Source organism: Lynx rufus, unplaced genomic scaffold (assembly GCF_022079265.1).
Source record: "Lynx rufus isolate CCGP_SWC_20201006 ecotype Redwood Valley unplaced genomic scaffold, mLynRuf1.p SCAF_4, whole genome shotgun sequence".
NCBI classification, from domain to species: domain Eukaryota; kingdom Metazoa; phylum Chordata; class Mammalia; order Carnivora; family Felidae; genus Lynx; species Lynx rufus.
The window spans coordinates 110065436-110093171 of NW_025814856.1; the positions used below are offsets into that span (position 1 = coordinate 110065436).

Consider the following 27736-nt stretch of genomic DNA (forward strand, 5'->3'; position numbering starts at 1 on the left):
ATACTGTCTAAGCCAATCGGGATAATCCCATCCTCCTTGTGAGTGGCTAGTCAATGAATGGGCACATAACCCAATTATGGTAATAGAGACAGAGGGGGCATCTGCTAGGAGGCTTCTGTGAGACGTTTCCTCAGTCCTAAAAGGGAGCACTAGAAGAGAGGTCCCTTGGTTCCTCGATAATTTCTTGCCTAGATATGAAGCCAGGAACCATCCTCTCAGCATGAGAATGTAAGCAACATTTAGAGAAAAGTTCAGCCCAGGGACTCATTGTGATACTAGGACTGAGGCTCTCATAGCCTCTGGACTTCTTGGTATGTGGGGTAATAAATGTTCTCATCTATGTGCCAGTTTGAGTTTAGCTCAGAAGTTACCTGAAGCCAAAACATCCTATCTGATGTGGCTCATTTTGTACTTACGGTTAGGCTACTGACAGAATGTAACAATAAATGTGATGGTACCTGCTCTAACCATAAAATTAAGAAGGGCAGAGGGAGTGGCTGCCAAGGGAGCCAAGGGAGTGGCTCTCTCTACTCATGGTAAGGGCATGGCATTTGCAAACTATCTGGAATGGAATATGAGAAAGCTATACTCTTGGGAGGCAATGAATGTAGTTTGGTGTATTTGGAACCTAACATGGCTAGAAGCAGGTGTATGTTTCCTCATCATTCTCTAGTGGGTGATAAAACTGGAGCATCTAATCTGACCCTGGACTTGCAGATTCAATAGGTAAAAGTTGCTTCCAATTCCCCAGCTTTCCTAGGTTTGCTCAGGCAACTCTGGTTCCTTTATTATGCTCTCTGAGGGCCTATTTCTTCCTCATACTGCATAGATATTCACTAATTCTGCAGCACCTCCATTTCTGGGTCACCTTTTCTCATCTCTCCTCATGTAATTAGTGGGAGGTCGCTGCTCTTAGATGCACATTAACCGAAACCTTTTAAATACTCCCTTCTTTGTCTCATCTTCTAGAATGCCTGACCGAGGGAATTTTAGGTCCACAGCTAATCCTTTCCAACCTTCCATGAGAAGTTGAGTGATTTGCATTTTATACTTCAATTTCAAGTGGTCTATACTTTTGATCTTTTTGTGTTTGGGCTCATCACCTCAAAAATTGTTTTTTAATTCATTCAATAATGAACTCTTTTTTTAAAAAAAAAATTTTTTACATTTATTTATTTTTGAGGAACAGAGTGAGACAAAGCGTGAGTGGGGGAGGGGCAGAGAGAGAAGGAGACACAGAATCTGAAGCAGGCTCCAGGCTCTGAGCAAGCGGTCAGCACAGAACCTGATGCAGGGCTCGAACCCACGAACTGTGAGATCATGACCTGAGCTGAAGTCGGACGCACAACGGACTGAGCCACCCAGGTGCCCCAATAATGAACTCTTAATATTGGTGCCACAATGCTAGTATCCTTTTATTTCTGGAAGAACGGCCAGTACTTGGGTATATTTCATTTGTCTCAGATTAGAAGAAGCACTTGATGAAAAACCCGTATGTTGCTTCACCAAACAACTGTCAAAATGGAATCTGAGTTTGTGCCATGTAGCAATGACCAAATAGGTGACACATTTTACAAACTAAATCTAAATAAAAGTACCTCTTTTGGCAAAGGTATTGTTCATAAACTTCATCATGTAAAAAAGAATTGAAATACTTATTTATAATAACATATTCCATACTAACTAAACAGAGAATGGTCAGATTAAAATAAGCAAAATTGCTTTGAGAAAGATGCTGGACTCTGGGACACCTGGGTGGCTCACTCAGTTGAGCGTCCAACTTTGGCTCAGGCATGATATCAAGATTTGTGAGTTCAAGTCCCACGATGGGCTCTGTGCTGACAGCGTGGAGCCCGGAGCCTGCTTCTGATTCTGTGTCTCCCTCTCTCTCTGCCCCTCCCCTGTTCATGTTCTGTCTCTCTCTTTCTCTCTCTCTCTCAAAAATAAATAAACATTAAAAAAAAAGAAAGAAAGAAAGATCCTGGACTCATTCTTCTACACCATTAAGATATGTTACTCTTTCCTATCTCCCAAGCATTCAGCACATATTGAGAATTTTGTAAATAGCACAAATTTGATTATTTTAGGAAGGGACATTGATGCTCAAAATTAGCAATTCACAATTTTGAAAAAAGAAATAATTATTTTTAATGTGCTGTTTAAAATATTTGTAAAGAGTTCTTGAATTACTACTTTTTTTCAAGTAGCTTTACAACATATATTATGGAATTTTAGTTGGTTCTTTCAATAAGGTTGGGGTATATATATTTATATATTCATTTATATATAACATACCTTGTTCTGAAAAACAAATTTAGAGCAGCACAAATCCCATAGCAGAGCATAAGAACTGTTAAGGAATAAAATGAACTAGCATGCATTCCATATAATTTGGGCTTTACATGTTTCTGTTGCCTCAGGTCAACATTAATTCTATCCTTTATGTCAACTTTGTTGAGAGAATTATGTTTTGCCAAATATTTAAAACCTCTTCAAAAAAGTAAATCAACATAAATAACCTAAATAAGGCTTCACTGAATGGTTATGAAATTCATAGATATCTACACTGTGTATCTAGTTATGATTTAAAATGATTTAACCAAAAAATGTAACCTATTTTGTAAAAGGGCATATACAAAAATTTCAATAACATGGAATACAGAGGGAAAAACATGAGAATAAAAGTCTTTGTATTGGATAAATACAGTTATTCCTGAATAATTTTAACATATAGATTTTATTTTCACATATTGTACATATTTTGAACTAAGATACAAATGAATGCATTGTTTTCCTTTCTTCTACAATAGCACCATAAAAATGAACTTAGGAATCCTGGAAGTATATTGACTTTTTTCTTTTCTTCTCCTACATAATTCAATATGTATTATTAAAACTCTACCCAACTAATACTTAGACATTTATGTAAATTTAGGAGATATTGTGATTTCTGTCATCAAACATACAACAATATACCCTTTTAAGTAACACATAATTATAGAATTTCATCATTTTTTAAAATTTTTTAACACTTTATTTTATTTTTTGAAAGACAGAGAGAGACAGAGAGAGAGAGAGAGGGAGACAGAACACGAGCAGGGGAGGGGCAGAGAGATAGGGAGACACAGAATCCAAAGCAGGCTCCAGGCTCTGAGCTGTCAGCACAGAACCCGATGTGGGGCTCAAACCCATAGGCGTGAGATCATGACCTGAACGGAAGTTGGACACTCAACCAACTGAGCCACGCAGGCGCTGCCCCCCTCCCCCCCCCCCCCCCCCCCCCCCCCCCCGCCATCGTGTTTTTTAATCACTGGCCTACGGTGATTTGCCCCTAGGTTTTTGAAACTTGGTAGGTTGTAGGTCAGCCAGGTGCAAGCAATTTTTGAGAGATACCCATATTACCCAAGAGATCAACATTAGATCAAGTGAATGGGGCAAGTCAAGCCAGTGACTCAAGCTGAGCCTGGAAATGAGCTTGACTGACATCTCAGCTTCCTATCTCAGCTTCCTACTCTGGATGGTAATGAAGTGCAGTGGTTCCCAGCAAGGACGCTGGAGCCTGAGTCAACCTCAGTTCTGCCATATGCTAGCTGTGTAATCTTGGACAAGTTACTCAACAGTTCTGTACCTCAGTTTCACTTCTTAAAATAAGGTAACGATAGTACTCTTACCTTATGAGTTTATCATGAAAATTAAATAAATTGATATACGTATCATCCAGAAGACATTAATTTGAAAATATTTTGAATAGCAAATACTCTTAGTTTGAGTAACGGAAACTTTTAGATTGAGTGATGAAAAATATTCCATAAGCCAATATATACAACTTTAATTGGTTCTTTCAATAAGGTTTGGGTATAAATATATTTATTTATTCATTTATGTAAAACATACCTTGTTCTAAAAACGGCTTAGAGCATTTGAAAAATGAAATAATAATATTTAATGTGCTATTTTAAATATTGATAAAGAATTCTTTGGATTACTACCTTTTTTTCAAGTAGCTTTACAATATACATCATGGAATTTTAGTTGGCCCAGTATATACTGGACATATATGTTTAGAGATTAATTCTCTTCTATTTTTTGTCAGTTTCACACCAAATATTTTTGGGTATATTTTAAATATGATTTTTGGTGAAAAACATTGCTGATATAGTAGAAAAATAATTTATAGAGTATTTTCCGTTACTTAAACTGATAATATTTTCTATTACTTCAAAGTATGTATGTTCAAATTAATGTCTTCTGGTTACTTTATATAGAGGTTCCTCTTTTTTAAGGAACCAAATTATGGTGTACTATATGCCAGTTTTTGATTCAAGAGTCAGACAGACTTGGATTTTAATCCTTGCTCTGTTGTTACCTTGAGAAAGTTGGTTAACTTCACGGAGCCTCAGTTTCCTCCTAGATAAATAAGGGATAAAACAAATAACAAAGGGCTATTGTAAGCATCACACTAGATAATGTCTGTGAAAACATCTAGCTCAGGGGCCAACTAATAGTTAGCATTTAATAAATATGACTCTTCCCTCTTCCCTTGACTCTAAATCAGCAGTTATCAAACAGCAGTGACTTTGCACACAGCCCCCCACCCCCATTCTTTCCCCTGCAAGGGGACATGTGGCACTCTCTGGAGACATTTTTGACTGTCACAAGTGGAGTGTGTGTGTGCTACTGGCATCTAGTGGGTAGAGACTAGATTTGCTGTTAAACATACTACAGTGCACAGGACAGCCCTCCCAACCCCAACAAAGAATATTCTGGCCCAAAGTGTCAGTAGTTGTAGAGGTGGAGAAGCCCTGTTCTAAAAGAATGCCTCCGTGGGGCTCCTTGGTGACTCAGTCGGTTAAGTGTCCAACTCTTGATTTTGGCTCAGGTCGTGATCTCAGTTTGTGGGATCATGCCCCACATCTGGTTCTGTGCTGACAGTGTGGAGACTGCTTGCGATTCTCTCTCTCTTCCTGTCTCTCTGCTTTCTCCCAGCTTGTGCTTCCTCTCTCTCTCTCTCTCTCTCTCCCCCCCAAAAGAAATAAACATTTAAAAAAAATAAATGAATGCCTCTTCAATTCTAAATTCATGCTGGCATAATTTTTTCTCCACTAGTACTTAAGTGGTTACCTGTAAGTGCTTTAAGTACTCTCAACTCTCTCTATATAAAAAAATAATAATAATAATGGTGAAATAATAATAGCTGTGATTTATTGAGCATTTGTTATGTGCCAAGTCTTGAGCTAAAATAAATGATTTGTGAAATGTCACATCCAATATAAATCCTAAGGCGATCCTTAGAATTAATAGCGTAGACTTTTCTAAATGGATAATTATAATAACGTTTTACTTTAACACTGTCAGTATGAATGTCAGAACAATCAGCATGTGTCCAGTTCTCATGCCTAGATCTTGCCTTCAACAACTTACTACATTGCAATGCCTATTCAGTCTTGTGAATTCTACCTTAGAGCTGTCTCTCTCTCAATACCCTCTACCTCTCTTCTCCCTGTCATTACTTTACTCTGGGCCACCATATATTCTTCTGAATTAGCGTAACACCCTTTTTTTTTCAACTCCTCCCATTATACTTACTATCTTTTCTAAACCATTTTCTTCTCTGCCATTTTCTTTCTAAAATAAAATTGAACAGTAACACTCCTGTGCACAAAATCTTGTAATAGCTCCCAGGGTCCTCATGATCTGGCTTTATCTCTTTCCACCCCATTCTCCTATGCATCTCACCCCAACAAACAGTGCAGTCTTAAAATCCCAGTAATCATGGTACAATGACATTAATGCTCTTGTGAAAACTGTGATGCTATAATCAAGATGAAATTATGGAGTTTATTAGTATTCTTTCTGTGTTAATAAGTAATGCAAGAGAAATTAAAGCCCTGACTAATTAGAAATGTTCTGTCAATGTGTGGTCGGGCAGGCAACTGGAAAAGAAGAGAAGACAAAGTCATGCTTTCCAATGGGGTTTGTTTTCTATATTTATGTCGGGTGTGGCTATCATTAGATCAGGGAGTGGTAAGGGGAAGGAAGGCAGTGAGTTGCTGTCAGGAGGCCAGAAGGAAGAGTAGAAAGGGATAGGAAGCCAACTGGGATCCGCCCCTCATTGTGTTGCTAGGTCTCCTACCTGGGAAGAACACAGCCCCTCTTATGACCTAACAAAAGCTGTGGTGAAATTACTGGTGGTCCTCCTGCATGGGCGCTGACATAATTTGGTGCAGATGAATCTGTGAAATGATGAGATAAACAGCACATGTGCCTTTTATAGCTTCATAATTTGCAAATGTTGCAAATATAACAACAACAGAAAAATAAAAAACAATTCATTAAAGAAATCAGTTGTGCAACTTGGGACACAAATCTAACATAGCTTTTCTGAGCTATGAGAGGGCGTGACTAAAATTCGCAATGAATCCTCACTTAATCACACAGTTGGCATCTATCTGAATCAATCCATCAAAGGCCAAAAACATTTCACTGATAACAATAATTCCTATGATAAGCTTTAATAAACACTTAAAACTAATGTATAATCATGAGCATATACTTTTGTATTTATAAAATACGAAGCACTTGGTCAATAACTATTAATGGGAATAGTCTCCCTGATAGATCCTGTACTAAGTAGACAGATAGCCTTATATTTCACTTACCTGCAGCTTTTAGAAGATACCGCCCTGCCTCTGACTCATCCGTCCTCACAACTCAAACAAATTGTTAAATTTTACCCAAGTTATAGAGTCAATTTTTTTTTTTTAATGGAGTTTTGGTAGAGTAACAGAGCCACTTCTGACATTCAGTTTAGAGTGGAATACCCCATTTCCTGGGTATAGTACTTAATGGTTCATTTGAGGAATTTCAAGAGTGCTTTTGACTCTTTGCAGTTCATATAACTAAATTTCAAAACTGATCTTAAAAATAAGATGTGACTTCACTATATTGTTAGGAAAACGGGGGAGGGGGTGGAGGCAATAAGATACCGAAGAAATATGGTTTTCCTTTCCTTAATGAAGACATAAAACTAGCAAGCAAGTGATTAATTGTAGAAGTCAAATGAAGTGTGGGAATGGTCAAGACAATGGAGGTTCATGGGCGTGGAGGTTGTCAAGAAAGTCCTTGTTTAAAAAGATGGGCTGTTAAGCCACAGGATGATGTTGTGCCTTGCCCTTTCCTTGCCCTAAGAGTTGTGGCTGGTCAGGCTGTTAGCACTGGGCCTGCCCTCCTGTGTGCATTCAGATTACACCATTCTCTGCTAAACTGAGATCTGCTTACAGAAGAACAGTGAGCTGGAGGAGCAGAGATGGTTCATAGACTCCAAGAGCTGGAGCAGGTGCAAGATTCGTGAAACAAAAAGTAGGTCAAAACAGGATGAGACGAAGACAGTAGTGAGATGCCAGGAGATCAAAGGATGGTTTCAGCAAATCCCCCGAGGAGGGGACACCTCCTATAGAGGTCCACTCAAGGATGGTTTGATTCGCTCTGCCGGCCAATGGCTGATCCTTAAGAATTATGGGAAATGTACCAGAGAGAAAAGTCAAGCAGGCTAAAGAGAAGGCGTGACTCACACACAGCTGCAGAGATGGCTTCACCGTTGAGGACAGAGCCCGCGGCACACACTAGTCACTAAATAATGTGTGATGGTGAATCAGTGGGTACATGGGACCACCTCCAATGAGACTACAGGAGGCAGAACTGGGAGGGAACAAGGTTAGATAGAGCAAAGGGGCTAGGCCAGATTACAGGGGCCTCGAAAACCATGCAAAGAAGTTTGGTCAAGACATTATGAAAGGTTTGTCTTCAATGATCTGAACACATCCTTTTCATCACAAAGTCCTCAGACAGTCTAGATGTGAAATCATGGCCCAAACCAATAGGTGACAAATAATAATAACAGCAAACATCAAACTTCTATGATCTTATTATAACTTTATACATATATGTATATACATACACATTTATATATATAATTACTATAGAAAATATATTATTATCTCTCATTTTCAGCTCCATGGAATAACATTTCTAACTAGAAACTATTGTCTGACAGAACTATATCTAAACAACAATGCCATATTCGAGATAGAAGGTATGTCTTACATTTTTTCTGCTGTTTGAATAGATTTTCAATTGAGTAATAACTGGTAACTATCATATAGCTAATGGCAGGCAATAATCTGTTTTAATATTTCTGTTGGTAATATGTAGTGAAATCTATTTTTTTTAATGCTCTTATGGGGATGCCTGTGTGGATCAGTCATTTAAGCATCCGATTACCAGTCAAGTCATGATCTCGCAGTTTGTGAGTTCAAGACCCACATTGGGCTCTGTGCTGACAGGTCAGAACCTGGAGCCTGCTTTGGATTCTGTGTCTCCTTCTCTTTCTGTCCTTTCCCCACTCGCGTGCGCTGTCTTTCCCTCTCCCTAAAAATGAATAAACATTAAAAAAATAAATACATAAAAATAAAATGCTCTCATATACATTTCATTTTAAGAAATGTGCTTTAGGGGTTCCTGAGTGGCTCAGTTAATTAAGTGCCGAGTTTGGCTCATGATCTCACAGTTCCTGGGTTTGAGTCCCAGGTCGGGCTCTTTGCTGACAAGCCTGGAGCCTGCTTTGGATTCTGTGTCTCCCTCTCTCTCTGCCCCTCCCCTGCTCGTACTCTGTCTCTCAAAAAATAAATAAATGTTAAAAAAAAAAAAAAAAGAAATGTGCTTTAGACTACAGTTTTAGTGAAATATTGTCATATACCTTATTCAAAATGTAAAAGAATGCTTTAAATAGAAATTTTGGGGGTGCCTGGGTGGCTCAGTTGGTTGGGCGGCCGACTTCGGCTCAGGTCATGATCTCGCAGTCCGTGAGTTCTAGCCCCGCATCGGGCTCTGTGCTGACAGCTCAGAGCCTGGAGCCTGCCTCAGATTCTGTGTCTCCCTCTCTCTGACCCTCCCCTGTTCATGCCCTGTCTCTCCCTGTCTCAAAAATAAATAAACGTTAAAAAAATTTTTTTAAATAGAAATTTTGCCACTCAAACTTTATAAACTTTATGAAGATTTTATAAATATTCTTAATGTTTTTAGTGGCTATAATTTTTGCCAGACAAATTCCTCTTTCACTCTGAATTAATTTTACGTATCTAAGCTGACAGTTTCAAGTCAGATATAAAAGTACATGATGTACTATGATCATGAAATACAAAAGGTACAGCACAAAACATTTTTTTAATATCATGTATCATAGGATCAAAATACCATAAATTTTAAGATCCACCGTGAGTTCGGGGCACCTGGGTGGCTCAGTCCATTAGGCATCCGACTCTTGATTTCTGCTCAGGTCATGATCTCACAGTTTGCACGATGGAGCCCTGCTTCTGTCTCTGCACTGACAGTGCAGAGCCTGCTTGGGATCTCCCTCTCTGCCCCTCCCCTGCTTGCACACAGACACTCTCAGAATAAATAAATAAACATTAAAAAAAAAAAAGATCCACCATGATTTCATGTACTGTGAAAGAAAATCTTCCAATTCAACTATGATGTGGCTATAGTAAAGACACAACCCACTTTCATTTATGCTAAAAATGCAGGGAAATGTGAAATTTATAATAAACAAAAGTAATGTGAATATTCTTCCTATTGTGTGAAGAAAATATTTAGCTGCGCAATTTCGGGGAAAGTACCAATTCAAATGAGTAATTATTCCCTTGATTGGCCTTATAAATCTAAGTAACAGTGACAAAACAAAACACAATAAAAAGAAGAGTAAAGAAAATAACCTCTCTGAAATCAAACAGAAAAATGATAGCTACAGGAAAAAATGTAAAACAATAACAGTGGGAAGAAATTGACTCTACATTCCCACATCACACTCAATCATTCAAATTCTTATGTTTTGTTGTATTCTCAATGACAATTCACATCATTAGTAGTGACTCCTTTTACCAGCTGAAATGTATTCTTTGCTTTTGTTTAATTGGCATGTTTCATTAGCATTAAAAACATTTAAAATTTTGTACAAAATAATGTTTTTCAGGCCTTCACTCTCTACCTTCATTGCATATCCTCCTGCTACACCACAATGAGCTAACGGACATTGACGCAACAGTGAAGGAATTAAAGGGAATGCTCAATCTGAAGAGCCTAAGTATTCATTTGTATATTTATATGGCCATAAGTTAAAATAGTAGTAACACAGGAAAGGTTGCATTTTTTAAGTTTCAATTAGATCAGTGGTATAACTAAATACTTAAATATTCCTGAAAAGAACACTAAATCTTATTCGTTTTAAAAATATGTTTTTGAAAGAATAACAGGTGGAAAACATTTTTTGGAGAATTGATATGGCATGTCAAAGGGAAATGATGAAAGTGACAAAAGATTTACATGTTTACACCTGTATGTTTGGTTTTATTTAAAATATAAATGTTTGCACATATTATGTGATTCCATTTATGTGATGTGTCCAGAATACATACATCTATTGTGATAACAACACTGAGAGTTCACTATTTTTAAATAGATTTCTGTTTGTCCACTGCTGGGAGGGAAAGGGGGGACTGGGGAGTGATAGCTAAAGAATTAGGGGTTCTTTTGGGAGTGATGAAATGTTTTAAAATCAACTGTGATGATGGTTGCACAACTCTTTGAATATACTAAAAAACATGAATTGAATACTTAACAATGAGTGGTATGTGGTATGCGAATTATATTAATAAAGCTGACACCAAAAAAATTAAAAATTTTTAAAGCTTTCCAGTGGGTGAACAGAAAATTTCATTCATGTATACTGAATCACCCCCAGGAAGGAGGTGACCTACATAGTGGAAGACAGTGTGAAATGGGTTGGAAAAATAAATAATACATAGTTCTTGCTCAATAAGCTCATACTATTTTTTTTAATTTTATTTTTTTAAATTTACATCCAAATTAGTTAGCATATAGTGCAACAATGATTTCGGGAGTAGATTCCTTAATGCCCCTTATCCATTTAGCCCTACCCCCCTCCCACATCCCCTCCAGTAACCCTCAGTTTGTTCTCCATATTTGAGTCTCTTCTGTTTTGTCCGCCTCCCTGTTTATATATTATTTTTGTTTCCCTTCCCTTATGTTCATCTGTTTTGTCTCTTAAAGTCCTCATATGAGTGAAGTCATATGATATTTGTGTTTCTCTGACTAATTTCACTTAACATAATACCCTCCAGTTCCATCCATGTAGTTACAAATGGCAATATTTCATTCTTTTCGATTGCCGAGTAACACTCCAGTGTGTGTGTGTGTGTGTGTGTGTATACATACCACATCTTCTTTATCCATTCATCTGTCGATGGACATTTGGGCTCTTTCCATACTTTGGCTATTGTGGACAGTGCTGCTATAAACATGGGGGTGCATGTGTCCCTTCAAAACAGCATCCTTGTGTTCCTTGGATAAATACCTAGTAGTGCAATTGCTGGGTCGTAGGTAGTTCTATTTTTAGTTTTTTGAGGAACCTCCATACTGTTTTTCAGAGTGGCTGCACCGGCTTGCATTCCTAATAAGCTTATACTCTTGAAGGGTAAATAGCCTGTACACAGGTAGAACAGAAGACAAATTATTTTGGGTGTACCAAGGGAAAAGACACTCAGCCCAATGAGTGGACTTTCAAACTTTAGAGTTTGGAGACTTGTTTACATAATGTCGTGAAGTTGATGTGTTTTTTTCCTATTTATTTTCTATTTATTTCTCAGACTTGCCTGAAACAGTGTTTTGAGTATGTGTAAAATGGTGTTGATGGTGGAGTTTCTGATCAGATCAATTCATAGAGTAATTAAAGTTTTCATATATTTTCAGTGCTAATCAGTTACACCTACTGTATTGGGGAAAAAATGACTTAGGTGCTCATAGGTAGGTTGTTCAAACCCCAATGTTAAAATGACACCAAGTTCATGTGAGCTCTATGTTTTGTTGTTGTTGTCATTGGTAATCTAAAATCTTGTTGATTTTCCCTTTGGAAAGAAGTTGAAGACAGATGTTTAGGAAACAAACAGTAATATAAGTTGACTCCTACACCCCATCCCTCCCCTCAGCACACCAACTCGGGCCACAAACTGGGCAGTTGGTCAAGACCATTTGCCCTCCCTTATTATCCTCACCCACTCACTAGTTAGTACATATCTATCACCACCCTTTCTTTTCTGCTTCCTCTATTTAGGTTTTCATCATCTTTGGTTACTTCCTGTCTTGTTCTTCTCAGAGCTCTTGCACAGCACAGGTCCAAGGGGTGCATTGATATTGCCTACACACTGAATGCTGTCCCCTGGAGCTGGCAACATGGCAGTCTTGCCCCCTCAGACATCTTTTAACATGCAAATAACTCCAGGCTTATTTATGAAATGTGATAAGGTCTGTGAAATAGTCAGGATTGGCCTGCATATTGGAATTATCTGGCCCTTTTGTGAGGAACAAATGTTTCTGGGATTAAACGACTGATCTGGAACTCTCACTTACCTTCATTTTTCCATAAAATGGGCTAATAGCTAGCCCTTAAGATTGTCTGAAATAGTAAGCTAACTCTGTCAGACATGTTTTGAAAAAGCATTTCTTGATATTAATGTTATTTTGAAGCAGCAATAAAAACAAAAATGGTATAACTGTGGTTTATGTAAATTACATAATGAATTGAGATGCATGCAGTCTAGAAAATTCTGCTAAGTTGTAAATAGATTTGAAAAACAACTTGGGGCACCTGGGTGGCTCAGTCAGTTAAGCACCCAACTTCTTGATCTCAGCTCAGGTCTTGATCTCAGGATCTTGAGTTCAAGACCTGCTTTAGGCTCTGTGCTGGACAGGAAGCCTACTTTTTTAAAAAATGACATTTTAAATAATAATCATTATAATCACAACATATTTGAATGTCTTTCCTGTTGAGAATATGCTTTCTTATCATGGCCTCATTTAAATCTTCACAAAAATCCTATGATCTGATTAGAATGATTTCCCCTTTAATGGTGGGCACACAGGTCTCAGAGACTTAACCAAACTATTAAGAAATGTTAACATTTAAACTCATGCCTTGTTTCTTTGTTTAGCATCAATCCATTCACTTGTTTAATAAATATTTATCATTTATTTATTCATTCATTCATTCATTCAATAAATATTTATCATGCATTCACTATATGACCCTCTGCTACACGGAAACACAAAAGTAAACAAAAAAGACCCCGTCTGGAGCTTATGGTTTTATAACTTTCAGCCTAAATATTTCTTAGAGAGCGGAAGGAACTTGATGTGCAACTAAATGGACAATTTGCTAAATGTAAGAACTCAATAATTTAAGCAGATTTATTTTACAAGACAAGATTTGGAAGTTACCAATCAAGGTTGTCCTATCGGAGTCAACAGGATTATGCCCTGAACAAAGTGCTTGGTGCAGAAGTGAGTGGAGTCTGAAATCCACCCTGCGTCTCTCTTGTTAAGCAAGTATGTGAGCATAGAGTTGTATCAGCCCTGAGGTGGGGTTGCCTTTTCTAGTTCTCTAGGTTGGCCAGCCTGGTCGTATAATGTCCTTATCATTTCCTGTCACAACAGTTGAAGCGACCTCTACTTACAGTCATGGCCATCTAATTCAAGTTACACGACTACAATTGTTCCAAATGAGAATCTTGTAGTGGGATCATTTTTTGAAAGGGAGAGAATGCTATGTCCAATTACCCCAAAATAAAACATTTGTAGAAAAGCTTTGGTAGCAAATATGCACACTTTGAACACTTGCCCCATTTTGGTTGAAGATATTATATGGGAAAAAGTCTCACACGTACTAGACTACTAATTGCATTTGTGCAGTAATGTGCTCAGATTAAGTTTCTCTGAGCCTCATTTGCAATCACAGATTAGATTCAGCTCATTAATTAAAATGAGAGATCCATATATTTTCAAGTGTTAACATTTTTGCCTTTTCAAGTTGTAAAACCGTATAAAATGCTAAAGTGTTGTTATTATTCCACTCCAGTTACAAGTTCTTCAGAGGGTGAGAAAATAGCCTGGAGGGGAAACTTCTAATCCATTTCAGCATTTTCCCCTCCTTTGGCGTTTAAGAGGAGGATTGCCAAGAGATGGCCCAGGAGACACAGGGCCCAGAGCTTCAGGGAGGCCTACCCCAGCTGCCGAGTGTGAGGTCCTGGAAACTGGAATTCCTGACTTCCAGGCTGAGTCAGGAGGGCCCCACCTCTTCTCTCCAGGCGGTCTACCTTTCCACACCCTCCCTCTCCAGCTCCATGTTCCTCTTCCCTCCCTTTCTGTGAACTCTTTCTAAATCAGGAGCTACGTGTTTCAAAGACCCATTTTCTGGCTAATGATGTTCCCTGACCTTCAGTCCCCCTGCGTCTCTCCCAGCACACAGCAGGAAAACACCACCAGCAGCAGCCACAAAATACTTACATTCTGCTGTTCCTAAACTTTCACTCTCCTCATTTCTCTCAAATTTTTTGTTTCGTTAAACTCCACTACTGGGAAGTACATTCAGACACCTGCATTGCATAAGTTTTTAAATACTTTTTTATTAATGTTGATTTATTTTTGGGAGAGAGACAGAGATAGAGAGAGACAGAGCATGAGCAGGGGAAGGGCAGAGAGAGGGAGACAGAATCAGAAGCAGACTCCAGGCTCTGAACTGTCAGCACAGAGCCCAACGCGGGGCTCGAACTCATGAACCTGAACTGAAGTCAGACGCTTAACCCGTCTGAGCCACCCAGGCGCCCCAGCATTGCATAATTTTTAAGATTTGCTTCCCAGAAGCCCTTTATGGATTCACCATTAGAGACAGAGTGACCCTTTCAAGAGACGGTCTCCATTTTCTTCAGACTCCATCTTCAACGTTTTCTATCCTTTTCCACTTGGCCCCTGTCCACTGCAGATGGCAAATAGACAGGGGCTGAAGAGGGACACTGAGATCAGGGTGGGGCTATGATCTTGATGGCCTCTGCCTTCGAGCCTCTATCTGAAATGGCTCAAGTGGGACTGATGAGGGAGTGTAAGGCAAGCTGACACCACCTACACCACCTGGGCCCCCAGGTGGGATGTGACATTCCCCAGGCACTCCCAGCTGCCCAAGAACAAAGGAAAGGGCAGAAAACAAACAGTTACACTAACAGTCTCCATCAGTTTACAAATATCTTAGTAAATTAAAAAAAAAAAAAAAAAAAAAAGCAATCTTATCGATAGCCTTCTCCAGGAACTCCCTACCGTCTCAATGATTAAGCTTTGCTAGAGGAAAAAACGACCTCAGCTTGACAAAAGCTAGGCCTCCAGTAAATGAACCTTCTTTAGCATATGGAATCCCTTTAAGAAACTTCCTCCTGACTTCATCTCTCCCAACTCCACGGTCTATAAGCAGTCATTCTTCACAACTCCAGTGCAGCTCTTTCTGCCCACAGGTCCTGTCCCTGAGCTTTAATAAAAATCACCTTTTTGCACCAAAAATGTCTTCAAAAATTCTTTCTTGGCCATCAGCTCCGAACACCTGCCACCCCTCCAAACCCCATCAGGACCACCCCTCCCAAACAACAAAACAAAACAATCCACCCAATAACAAGAGCCAAATGGGTCTTTGCTGTTTGTCTTGAAGAAGAGAATATTCTGACCCCTCTACTGTCTTCATCCCCTACTTTAGTCCAGGTTTGCCTTTTAATAATCAGGGATGATTTCCATATTCAATATGAGCATGTGGTGTGCAGTGGCCCACAGATCTTGTTAAAGTAAGACGGTGGTAAACAACGGAGATGCTGCCCTTGCTAAGTAACCTTGAGCCAGAACCTCAGAATCTTAGTGTGTGACCATTGCCAGCTGAACTCGCTTCTGCAGGCTGTTCTGCACAGACACAGAACATAACTGCTTTTAACTTCCCTGTATCATTTTCCCCATCTATTAAGCGAACATGTTGGTACATTATTAATCACATCAACTTTCTTCAAAGGGGGTCTTAAAACCCTTAATGTTCATGTAAATGATGGTTTTCAATTTAGCTTTAAAAGTTTTAAAAAATTAACTGAAGCCAATTATTTAGATAACTTTTTTCTCTTCTGTTTCAAGGAGTAGCTTCGTACATGTGACTCATGTAATTCAAGCTGTGCAGTAAGGTAGTAAAGACATTTTGATATATTATTGGATAAATGTAAATTGCTGAGACTCAGAATCCCAAATTAAGATAAGCAAGACAGTGCTGGCGCCACCGAGGTGTACTCTATAAGTAGCCTAGAGGGAAAGTGGATTAAATAGTATTAACCTATTGAAAGTGAAAGTGTAAGCAATTTTGCTTCATAGTTTCTAAAGGAATGTACCCATACATCATGGAAGGCTTTCAGAACTTTCAGACACAGGAAACTGATTTCATATCTTAGAAACTTAATTTATGGTAATTTTACAGCATCAATCCAAAACTCATAAATCCAAAATGTTGAGTGTTTAATAGTATGGAGGGGGGGGGGGGAAAAGTTTGGAAATAAGATTGCTTCTTTCTAAAACTTAACAGCAAGGAAAAACAAAGTGAAAAATCGTAAAGATGAAATGCCTCTCAAACGATTTAATTCTATTTTTTAAAGTTAATTTAAGCAGAGGCTGGGCTAAGAGCCCAGCGTTCTGACTTGCTGTCACCTAGATTTTACTTTAGAATGAGATAAATGGTGAGCCACAATGAACGCATCAAGGCTTCAGTATTGAGACACCTTCTTTATAAGTAATCTAACAGCAGTAAATCTAAATTGTATGTTTTGTTGAGCTGAAGCTTGGTTTTCAATTTCCATAAAGAAGTTACTTAAGGCTAGGAAAAAAAGCCAAAAGAAATGAAATAGGAATGTTCTCAGAGGGAAAAGAGAATGGGAAGGGTGTACCAAGAGGAAACGTCATAGCTACATTTTCGATTTACATCACAGGTGACGGCAGACTATCCCTCCCCCCCCCCACTTTAATGTACGATAGGGTTATGAAGCATCAGATGTGATTCTCCAACACGGTAACCAAAGAACAGGCTTCCGCACTGAAGCATCTGTGACTTTTTCTTCCTCCTAAACTCTCATTAAAAACAATTGTGTTTTGCTTTTACATCCTTGAAGGATGTTCTTTTCTCTTTCTGGCTCCAATGCATGATCCCTGTGGATCTTTTAAAACCTGTCCTTATTACTGGTTTAATATACATCTGTCCTATTCCCTGTTCAGTAGTAATAATTATTTGTTACCACTTTAAATTCCTTTCAAGTTAACAATTTAAACCATTTTTGTCACTCAAGAAATCTTGAAAATTTTCCATTTCATTTTTTCCTCTTATTTCCCCCAATGCATACATATTTCCTTTCTTTTAAATTCTTTGTTGCTCCTGGATCTACATTTTCTTTTATGCCTTCCTCATTCTGATTGCTTCTGTTTATTATGTACCAGGTGTCTTCCACTGCCTACTTTAAGTCCCTGTAAAGCTCAAGTTTTCCACAGGGAATAGCTACATGTAATGGTTTCATTAGCCAGAAAAGTTTGTGTTTATATGATAAATATCAAAATGTCTTATAACCTACAGGGAAAACATCCAGATGATCAACTTTTTCAGTTTTTATCAAAATAGTTCATTGTCTTTGAAGCACTCCCTCACCTTCTTCATGTTGCCAACTGTTCTTTCCTGGGCTTACGATGCTTAAGGTTTTCATGCTTTTATCAAGCGTCTCTGTATTTTACAGTCCAATGCTAGAGCACTACTCCTAAATTTAACATGTACAGTACACGAGCCCCATTTTGTGATAGCGATGTAGTCGCACAACGGCTGGAACTCTTTCTACTACTGCCATCTGGTGGTTCTCCTCACCAGATGTATCTTCCCGAAGTGTTTTTCTAGAAATTGCACGTTGGCAGAATCCAGTAGCTAAAGATATTCAAGTGGAAATCATGAAAGCTTTCTTTCACATTGTATTAAAGTAACCCTGTTTCACACACCTAGGGAAGAAGAGGGAAGATACTTTACTCTTTCCACGAAAATAAAACTCTCACAACTTTAGTTGAAAAAATTTTTAAATGCACCTGTACGCTGCTGTCTAAAGTATGTGACGTCAGAAACGCCAGGAGCTCTTCCACATGCGCTTGCCTCCCACCTCCGGCCACCGTACTAGACGGCATGATTCATTAGGTATCACAGCACCTGCGTAAAGGAAATCAGAAGCACGTGCTTCTGGCCAGAGGTAAACAAGACGCAAGATCAGCACCTGTTCAGCTGTGCTCCTGCTGAGCTCTGAAGCCGCCACTGGTATTTATGTAATCTGAACTGCGTGCAATGGTTTAAAGTGGAGGAAGAACACGATATTAGATCAGTGTACTGCATCTCTGCCCGTCTCCACACAGCCACCTTTGTGACCTTTGAGACTAGAAGAGAACCGAGGGAACAAATACTTCAGCAGACAGCAGCATTAAGGCTCCGCAGAGCTGCTATCTTGTCGTTTCTTTACTAATTAACTTATTATGGCCATGTTAAAATTTTCATCATTTGTGGTAGATGGGGTAGACGCTATGTCCCCAGCACCTAGGACCATTCTTAGTATACAGTAAGCACTCAGGAAATATTTGTTGGATGAGTGTATTTAACAAATGGGAAAAAAAGGGGCCGCTCTGAAAAGTGAGTTTTAGTGGGGCCGTTGGTTTGGTCCATGGAGCAGAGTTTTACATGTTCTTATGTTTCGTATTAATTCTGCAATTTCCCATATTTTAGCAAGTGATACATGAAACCTGTTTTGAAATCTGACATCTTAACTTGGATTCTCTCTTTGCAGGTCTCTACCAAAACCCTTTGTGCCAATATAACCTGTACCGTTTATATATAATCTACCACCTTCCAGGAGTAGAGTTGCTTGATCGAAATCGTAAGGACACCTCTTGCAGAGAAATAAGTGAAAGGCAGTCTTCTAGCTCACTAGCTTAAAAATGCTGAAAGTCTTTGAAAATAATTTTCTTTATAAATGGACTTTCAATTAGTTATTTTCAAAATGTTTGCTCTGAAATTTTCCCTAGCTTAGGAATTATTTCTCTTGATCACTGTATTGAAAAGGCCATCTAACTGAGCATAAGGATCGGTCTCCTTGCCCTGATTTTGACATAAATGTGTTGGATGCCAAATCATTTATCCCTAGCATTTTAGTGTTTTATTTCAAAAATGAGAGAAATGGACTAAATCTCTTAAGGCCTATTTAAGTTCTAAAAATTGTTTTCTTTGAAATCCTGTAAATATATATATTAAGACATATATAATCAATGATAATTTCTTTGTGAACACACCTTTAGACATTGTAGATGAACTAGTATGTCCATTTATATGAACCACAAAAATAACCTCACCATGTTACATTTTACCCTTTAGGGGGCCTCTTTTACCTCCAAGGAAATAACTGTGATAGCCCTTCGCAGTTCTGACAGGATGTTCACATATGACATAGTTCAGATAAACACATTTTTCCAAGTGTTCAATTATCTTCTGAATCTCTCTGCTTCTCTATAATGCTACGAAGTAACATTACTATTTGCATTTGTCAGAAGTTACAGAGAAGGAAAGAAGATCAATGATCACCATTTTTAATCACAAAAAGGCTCATATTGTTCAATCAATAGCATTCAGAGGAAAAGCAGATGCCTCCTGGAATCCTAGATCACCGTTTAAGCAAAAACCAGCTCAGAGAATACCTCCAGGTATTTTGAAAACAGAAGAAAAATGAAATTAAAATTCCTCAGACTTTTGGTTACTTTGATTATAATAATAATGGCTGCAACTGACAATAAGCTAAGCCCCTACATGGTGAATAAATATTCTCCAATTTTATTAGTCCAATTAAAGTGATATGCAATTTTATCTGTTTATGTATATTAAATTAAATGAGGTAATGTGATAATAATGAGATATTACCTTGAAATTCTTCCTTTAGTATCTAGTGACTATAAAAGGCTCAGTAAATAAGCTTTGTTTATTATTATTACCACTATCACTGGACAGTTTCACCAATTAAAGCTATAAGTTGTTGATAATATGGCAAAAATATTAAGAAGAAATAAAGATCATCTACAATTCCTTCACCCAGAAATAATCACTGTTACTATTTAAGTTGGATTCATATACACACACTCATTATACACAAGTAGAATTTGAATATTTTCAGTGATGTTTCGTTAGTTAGAAATTAATTTCTTACATGTAACAGCAATCCAACTTCACTGACTTAAGGAAATAGAGATTTTTCTCACACAGCAAATAGTACAAAGGGAGGGTGTTCAGGGTTAGTGCACAGTTCAATGATATCATCAGTATTTAAGAATACATCTATCTTTTGTTCTATTCACAGTGTGATTTATGGTTACAAGGTGACTGCTATACAGCCAGGCCTCACAAGGAGGTACAAAAAAGATGCAAAGACAAAACCCTTTTACTCATGACACTGTGCCAAAGAGATGACATAGATTTGCAAAACCACAAGCAAAAAAAAAAAAAAAAATTTTTTTTTCTAGAAAAGGAAAAAAATATTAAAATGGAAAAAGATTTTAAAGAAATTACCCAGAACATAGTATAGAGAAAGCAAGAGATAGAAAATATTAATTAGCTGTTGAGACAAGGAGACATTAGAAACAGAAGATCCAGCATCAGTTTAGTAATCCTGAAGGAAAACAATAGAGAAACTGGGCATAAGTTGATGTCTGAGGTGATAACAACTAAGGATTTTCCAAATTTGACAAATGATATGACCCTTTAGATTTACCACAAAAAATTAATCCAAAGACATAAATAATATATAACAATGTCAAAAATCCACACCAAAGGCAAAATGATCTAAAAATAGAATGAAAATGTAGATTACCTATAGCATAATAAGTTATAGATTCACAATAAACTTCCCAACTGCAATTATGGAAGTCAGAAGACAGTGATCCAATGCCTTTAAAAAAAAAATTTTTTTTTTTAAATGTTTATTTATTTTTGAGAGCCAGAGAGTGACAGAGCATGAGCCAGGGAGGGGCTGAGAGCGAGGGAGTCAGAATCCCAAGCAGGCTCTAGGCTCTGAGCTGTCAGCACAGAGCCCAACACGGGGCTCGAACTCATGGATCACGAGATCATGACCTGAGCCGAAGTCACATGCTTAACTGACTGAGCCACCCAGGTGCCCCAGATCCAATGCTTTTAAAATGCTGAGGAAAAGTAATTGTCAACCAAAAATTCTACAACTAGCTAAGCTAGTCAAAAATGAGCAAGAGGGATACCTGAGTGGCTCAGTCAGCTAAGCATCCAACTTCAACTCAGGTCATGATCTCACAGTTCCCTGGTTCGACCCCTGCATCCATCTCTCTTCTGTCAGCACGGAGCTGGCCTCAGATCTTCTGTCTCCCTCTCTCTCTCTCCCCCTCCCCCACTCATGCTTGCACACCCTATCAAAAATAAAACATTTTTTTAAATGAGCAAGAGGAAAAGAATGGCAAAATTAAGACTTTCCTCTCAACTTTTTAATGTGAAAATTTCAAAACATAGGAAAAGTTGAAAGAATGTCACTTGAAAATTTCAAAACATAGGAAAAGTTGAAAGAATGTCACTTACATATTCAATAATTGTTAATATTCTGTCATATTCACCACCCTTCATAAATGAGGCTTTGCCTTTTTATTCAAGAACGACCTCCTCAGAAGCTTCTACTTACATCTGATTGGCCATCCCCAATCTCCATGTTAACTGGAAAACCTCAAAATACCACTGAACCATTTAGATGTTTCAGTAACAGGTATCACGACTCTTCACTTCTAAATAATTTAGCCTCTAAGTTTAAAAATAAGGGCATTCTTCTATTTGGCCCCAATGACATTATCATACCTAAAAAACTAACTATGAGTGTACTCATACTATTTAATACATAATGATACATATTCAAATGTTCCCAGTTGTTCCAAGATGGCTGCTATAGCAGAATCCAATTTCAAACCAGAATCCAATTAAATTTCCTAACAACATGTGGTTGTTACGGACCTTTACTCTTTTTAAATTTAAAAATTTTGCAGTTTGTTTCCACAACTCTTTTAGGGACCAGGCCGGTTAAATTGTAGAATGCATCAATCTGTATGACTGTTTCCACAAGATGTCATTAAACTTGTCCCTTTACCCACTGCATGTCCCAGAGAATGGAAGAAATGTCCATAGGACGTGTTCTAGATGCAGTAGAGTGTAGAGCAGTGGTTCTCAAAGTGTGGTTCCTAAACCAGTAACAGCAACATCGCATAAGAACTTGTGACCAATACAAATTCTTGTCCCAAAAGAGATCGACTAAATTAGAAACTCAAAGATGGGACCCAGAAAGCTGTTTTAACAAGCCTTTCAGGTGACTCTGATATACACCCCAGTTAGAGAACAACTAGCATAGAGGCAAGAACACAAGCTTTGGGATCAGATTCCCTCTAGGTTTGAATACCAGCTGTGCTAGTAAGTAGAAGTTTTATTAATCTTGACCCTAATTTGTTTCAGCTTTCTGATTTTTAAACTAGGGATATTTTAAAGATATTTTAAAACAGACAATATCTTCCTCTGGCTGTCACGACTCTTATACACACACTCATTATATACACACACTGCCACCACCTGATCTGACACATATGAAGGACGTGATAAAAACTGAACTGTTCTATTAGTCTCCTCCTAGGTTTTTCTTTCACTTCATGTAAGATACCCAAACTGAATGTTATCAGATTAGTGCAAGTGAGCCATGCTATGGCAGGAAGTGAATCTCTGGATAGAAAATCTCCACTCTTAAAAATAGGTAACACACTCTTAAAAACAATGTAAGACATTCCATCTGTTTTTCAGCGCTACTGTTATTACAAGTATGAGGAAGACAGTTGAACACTACCTTTAGCACTTTACCTTTCTTTAGTGCAACGAGATTGCAGAAAAAAAACTATTATCCTTTTGTTCTCTTTATTACTTTTCATATTAAACCTTCAAAAATGAAATCAGAGGAAGAAAGAATACGGAGAGTGTTTCACTGCACCTGAGAGTTGTTCTTCTGAATTCATAGCTATGTTACCTATAGCCCTCCTAAAACTTAGGATGACCCTAATCTACTCATTTCCTACAAAATGCCAATATATCAGAGCAACTAAATGGTATTTTTAGCCCAATACTTTAGCCTGGCTTACTTTAGCTTATCTTAATAACTGAACATGTACAATGAAACTAATAAAACCCACTATGTAAGTTTTTTAAAATATGTCTTACAGTTTTATAGTTTCTATATTTGTTTTGATATAAATCTCATCTTGCTGTGACATGCACATTTAGGACTCTGAATTCTTTAACTGGGAAGAAACCATACTTAAAATTGTTCATAAGGTAATCTTAACACCACGTTTTGATTTCATTATCTTTAACCTTATACTGGGAAAGAAACCAATTATATTCTAACAGCTTGAGAAGTAAGGTCAACTTGTAGTTTCTTCAAATGCCACCTATCCATCCTTGTAAAATGGGTAGAAGACATGAACCGATTTCCATTAATTATCATGCTTATTGCATGATCACCAATAACTTCAGAATCAAAACGCTGTGGGCTTTTATACGGCTTTAAGGAAGTAGACATTGGGGGATTTCCCACCAACTACCTAAATAGGGATAGCCATTGAGGGAGATTAAAATAAATGAAAATATCAATAACATTTTTAAATGACTAGTAGTGGTCTAAGTAAAACTGCTGGATTTCTGTATTTGCTCTTCTCCCCCAAACAAGATGGAACTGCAGGGCTAAGACCAAGCTGAGGATGATGTCCCAGAGCCTAGGCCTAGCAGCTGAGGCGTGTTACTCAGGAAGAGAGAAGAAGAAAACAACAACAACAACAACAAAATTCATGTAGACTATTTAGCAAATGGATAGTTCACCAGAGTGGGTGAATCCAGATATAAGACAGGGAGGCCAGAATCCAGACAAAAGTAAAAATTAAAACTTTTGAGCTGGGGGATCGAAGCCTTGGGAATCCAGGCCTTAAAAACATCCCTGACTCTGAGTAGCAACGACATGAGGCACATCCAGGAAAGCAAATGCCAAGTGCTATTTGTGCATGAAGCCTCAGAGAGGTACCAGCGGTCAATGTGAGAACTCGAGATTGGTTGGCAATTGAGAAAACTGCAGAGTCAGAAGAATTTGTGAAGGCAAAAATCAACAGTCAGCAGAGCAGGTTTTGGAAGCCATGACTGGGGGACACTGGAGTTGTGCCATGGAGCAGTCCTGCGCCAAAGAAATAAACAAAAACCACTTTCTTCAGGAGACATCATAAGGAAAAATAAATTCCAGAGAGATTAAATATCTAAATATAAATGAGTTGAAAAGTACATGGGGGAAAAAAAAAACAACTTTTATAATCCCAAGGAGACGAAGTACAATCAAAGCTTTGCACAAAACTCAGGGCCATAAAAATGAAAAGTTGACAGATTTAAACTACATAAAAATGACAACCATTATATGATATAGGAACAAAATTAAAAGAAAATCTTTGCAATATATACAATAGGCAAAAGCTAATTCCTATTATATTAAAGGATTCCTATAAATCAATTTGTAAACTCCAAATTTAAAAAAAAAAAGTGGCAAAAGCTATGAACAAGACATTTAGAGAAGGAAATAAATGTGATGTCTCATAATCAGCCTTACTAGTGACCAAATAAATGGAAAATAAAACAATGAGATATCAATTTCATCCTGCAGATATGCAAACGTTGAGAAGGTTAGTAAAGATTAAGGGAGAAAAAAGCACAACTTATAAATTATTGGTGGGAGTGTAAATTAGTTCAACCTTCTTGGCCATATGGCAGCATCCACCAACATATAAAATGTGCAAACCATTCAAAACAGCATTTAAATTTGAAGCCTCTTTTGCAAAAGTATTTGCACATAAAAACAAAGATTTATGTATAAAGCTGCTCAATGAAACATTCTAAGTAAAAGAAAAAATAATGAAAACACCGAATGGTCCTTCATAGAAGAATATTAAGTGATGGAACATTCCTACAACATGAACCATTGCACTTTAGAATTATTCCATGGGGTATTGAGTATAAGAAAAATACATCATGGACTAATAAAATGCAGAGTATGACAAAATTGGAACTGAGTTCACATATGTGAGTACACATGTATATGCACATAGGAGGCTGGAAATCTACATACAAAACTCTTAATAGTGATCCCTCTGGTAAGAGGAATGAGAAAGATCAAAGGAAGATTTCACTTTCTACTATCTTCTAGTTTATATTCATTATCAGCAAAATGAGCATTTTATAATTAAAACATATAGAAGGGGTGCCTGGCTGGCTCAGTCAGAAGAGCACAGGACTCTTGATCACAGGGTCGTGAGTTCGAGCCCCATGATGGGTATAGAGATTACTTATAAATAAATAAATAAATAAATAAATAAATAAATAAATAAGTAAGTAAAATGTAAATTCTTAAAAAAATGCAGCAAGAGAGACTGGGGAAATCAGAAATGGAATGATCAGCCATTTGTGAAGGGAACAATTCCATGAACTCCTCTAAGGCAGGGGCTATGTGCTCCCTGCTGCTTGTGGTATTGTGGGCTTTGGTGGCCCAACAGGTGCTGGTACATTCCACGTCTGGCCTGGCACCAGGCCTCTGGAGAGGAATGAACAAAGCAATGACAGTCTCTGGAAGATACCATAAGAAATCCCGGCTTTGTGGACTAGCCTTTGAGCTCCAAAGCTAGGGAAGATGGAGATTCTTGTGATCTAGGATTTGTTTATTCTATTTCTTTGAAGTTAATGCCAAGAATTCAAAAGGTTTAAACTGCCCTAAATAGTTCTCCTCATTTGGTCTGGTAGTCCATTTATAGATTCATGTGTCTATCTGAGAAAAAGGATCACTTTCTGCACATGAGACTCAATATCATAATTACAAAAATCCCCACTTGGATTCCACTGGTAACTTAATTGATTAAGCATTCTGTTCTCAGAGTTTTGAGAACTGTATTGAACTAAAGAACTTGCTTCAAACCTAAGGCAAACCTAAGGCACTATAACTAAGAGAAAAGTTCAATTTGAGCTTAAGCGTCAAGGCATTTTTGATGGATTGAATTATTTATCTAAATGGCCATTCAAAAATCAGAGAGTTGTGCTCTAGACTTTTCCTTTATAGCACAGTTTTACTGTTTTAAAAAGCTGAATAATTATTTGGAAAATACTAACTTAGAAATGTATTTTTTTTATAGATTTTTCATTTGCGAATAATGTAGACAAGTAAGTGATTTTTTTAACTTTACTTTTATTATCAAATTATTTCATAATTGTATTGACTTTAAATTATCTTCATTTCCCAAATAGATTTTAATGAGTTAAAAAAACGACTAACTCTTCAATAGATGAGAAAAACTTCTGTCTTTCTGTGATAAATAAGTTCAAGCTATTTATTCATATTTTACATATTTAGGTTTTTAATATTATTATTATAACCAGAAATAAATGAAAAGCTGATTTGGTGCATAAAAAATAAAACCTAAGAATTATTAGCAAATTACAAATGTTTAATGTTCCTCTAAATATGTTCAGTGAAAGCAGATATGTAGATTAACATTTTATATTCATGGGAATTTATATTTTCAAAAGTAAATACTTCATTAAACTATGAAAAACATTTCCAATTCAAGAACATTGATGAATTTTAAAGTCATTAATTCTTTTTAAATTTTACACTTAGGTATTTTTTTTTTCCTTTGGATTCAGGATTGAAAAATATTATTGCCAAGAACACTTATAAAATATAGCATAATGTACGGGCAGCTGGGTGGCTCAGTCAGTTAAGAATCCAGCTTCGGTTCAGGTCATGATCTCACAGTACGTGAGTTTAAGCCCCATGTTGGGCTCTCTGCTGTCAGCACAGAGCCCACTTTGGACCCTCTTCTTCCCCCCCTCCCCTCTACACCTTTCCCCCTCACTCTCTCAAAAATAATAAAAAAAATTTTTTTAACAAAAAATTTAAAAAATAATAAAATATAGCATAATGTAGAGAAATAGCAACTTTCTAATAAAATATAGTTAAGATACTAATAAGCATATGACATCTACAAATAGTTTAATAATCTCATTTAACACTGGTTTTAAATCATGAACATATGAATGTGGAATAGCCAATCCCAAATATATTTAAAAACTGTATTTTAAAAATAAACAATATAAACAATAAAAATAGCATTCCTTAGTCTGAAAGTCATTTATCAGTAGAAGCGAAGAGTTGTTAGTGGTACTATGCTACCAATAACACAGAAAAATATGGCATTTGGGGGGGGGGTTGTTTCCTTATTTATTTTTTAATTTAAATCCAAGTTAGTTAACGTATAGTATAATAATGGTTTCGGAGTAGAATTTACTGATTCATCATTTACATATAACACCCAGTGCTCATCCCAACAAATGCCCTCCTTAATGCCCATTTAGCCCATCTCCCCACCCGACTTCTCTCCAACAACCCTCAGTTTGTTCTCTATAGTTAAGAGTCCCTTATGGTTTGCCTCCCTGTCAGTTTTTATCTTATTTTTCCTTCCCTTCCCCTATGTTCATGTTTTGTTTCTTAAACTCCACATATGAGTGAAATTCTGTATTTGTCTTTCTTGAGTAACATTTCACTTAGCGTAATACATTCTAGTTCCATCCATGTTCTTGCAAATGGCAAGATTTCATTTATTTGTTTAAATCAAAATTTCACTTTGGCTTAAT

General features: G+C 37.3%; 1 protein-coding gene across 1 annotated transcript in view; it reads left to right on the top strand.

Moving 5' to 3' along the window:
- Positions 1 to 27736, top strand: part of LRRC72 (leucine rich repeat containing 72) — a 42149-nt gene that overhangs the window by 14182 nt on the left and 231 nt on the right. Inside the window, exons 4-8 of the mRNA XM_047097681.1 lie at positions 8011 to 8092; positions 10031 to 10141; positions 18777 to 18866; positions 19534 to 19686; positions 26236 to 26263. Of these exons, the coding sequence (XP_046953637.1) occupies positions 8011 to 8092; positions 10031 to 10141; positions 18777 to 18866; positions 19534 to 19686; positions 26236 to 26263 (464 nt within the window). The remainder of the gene's footprint in view (positions 1 to 8010; positions 8093 to 10030; positions 10142 to 18776; positions 18867 to 19533; positions 19687 to 26235; positions 26264 to 27736) is intronic.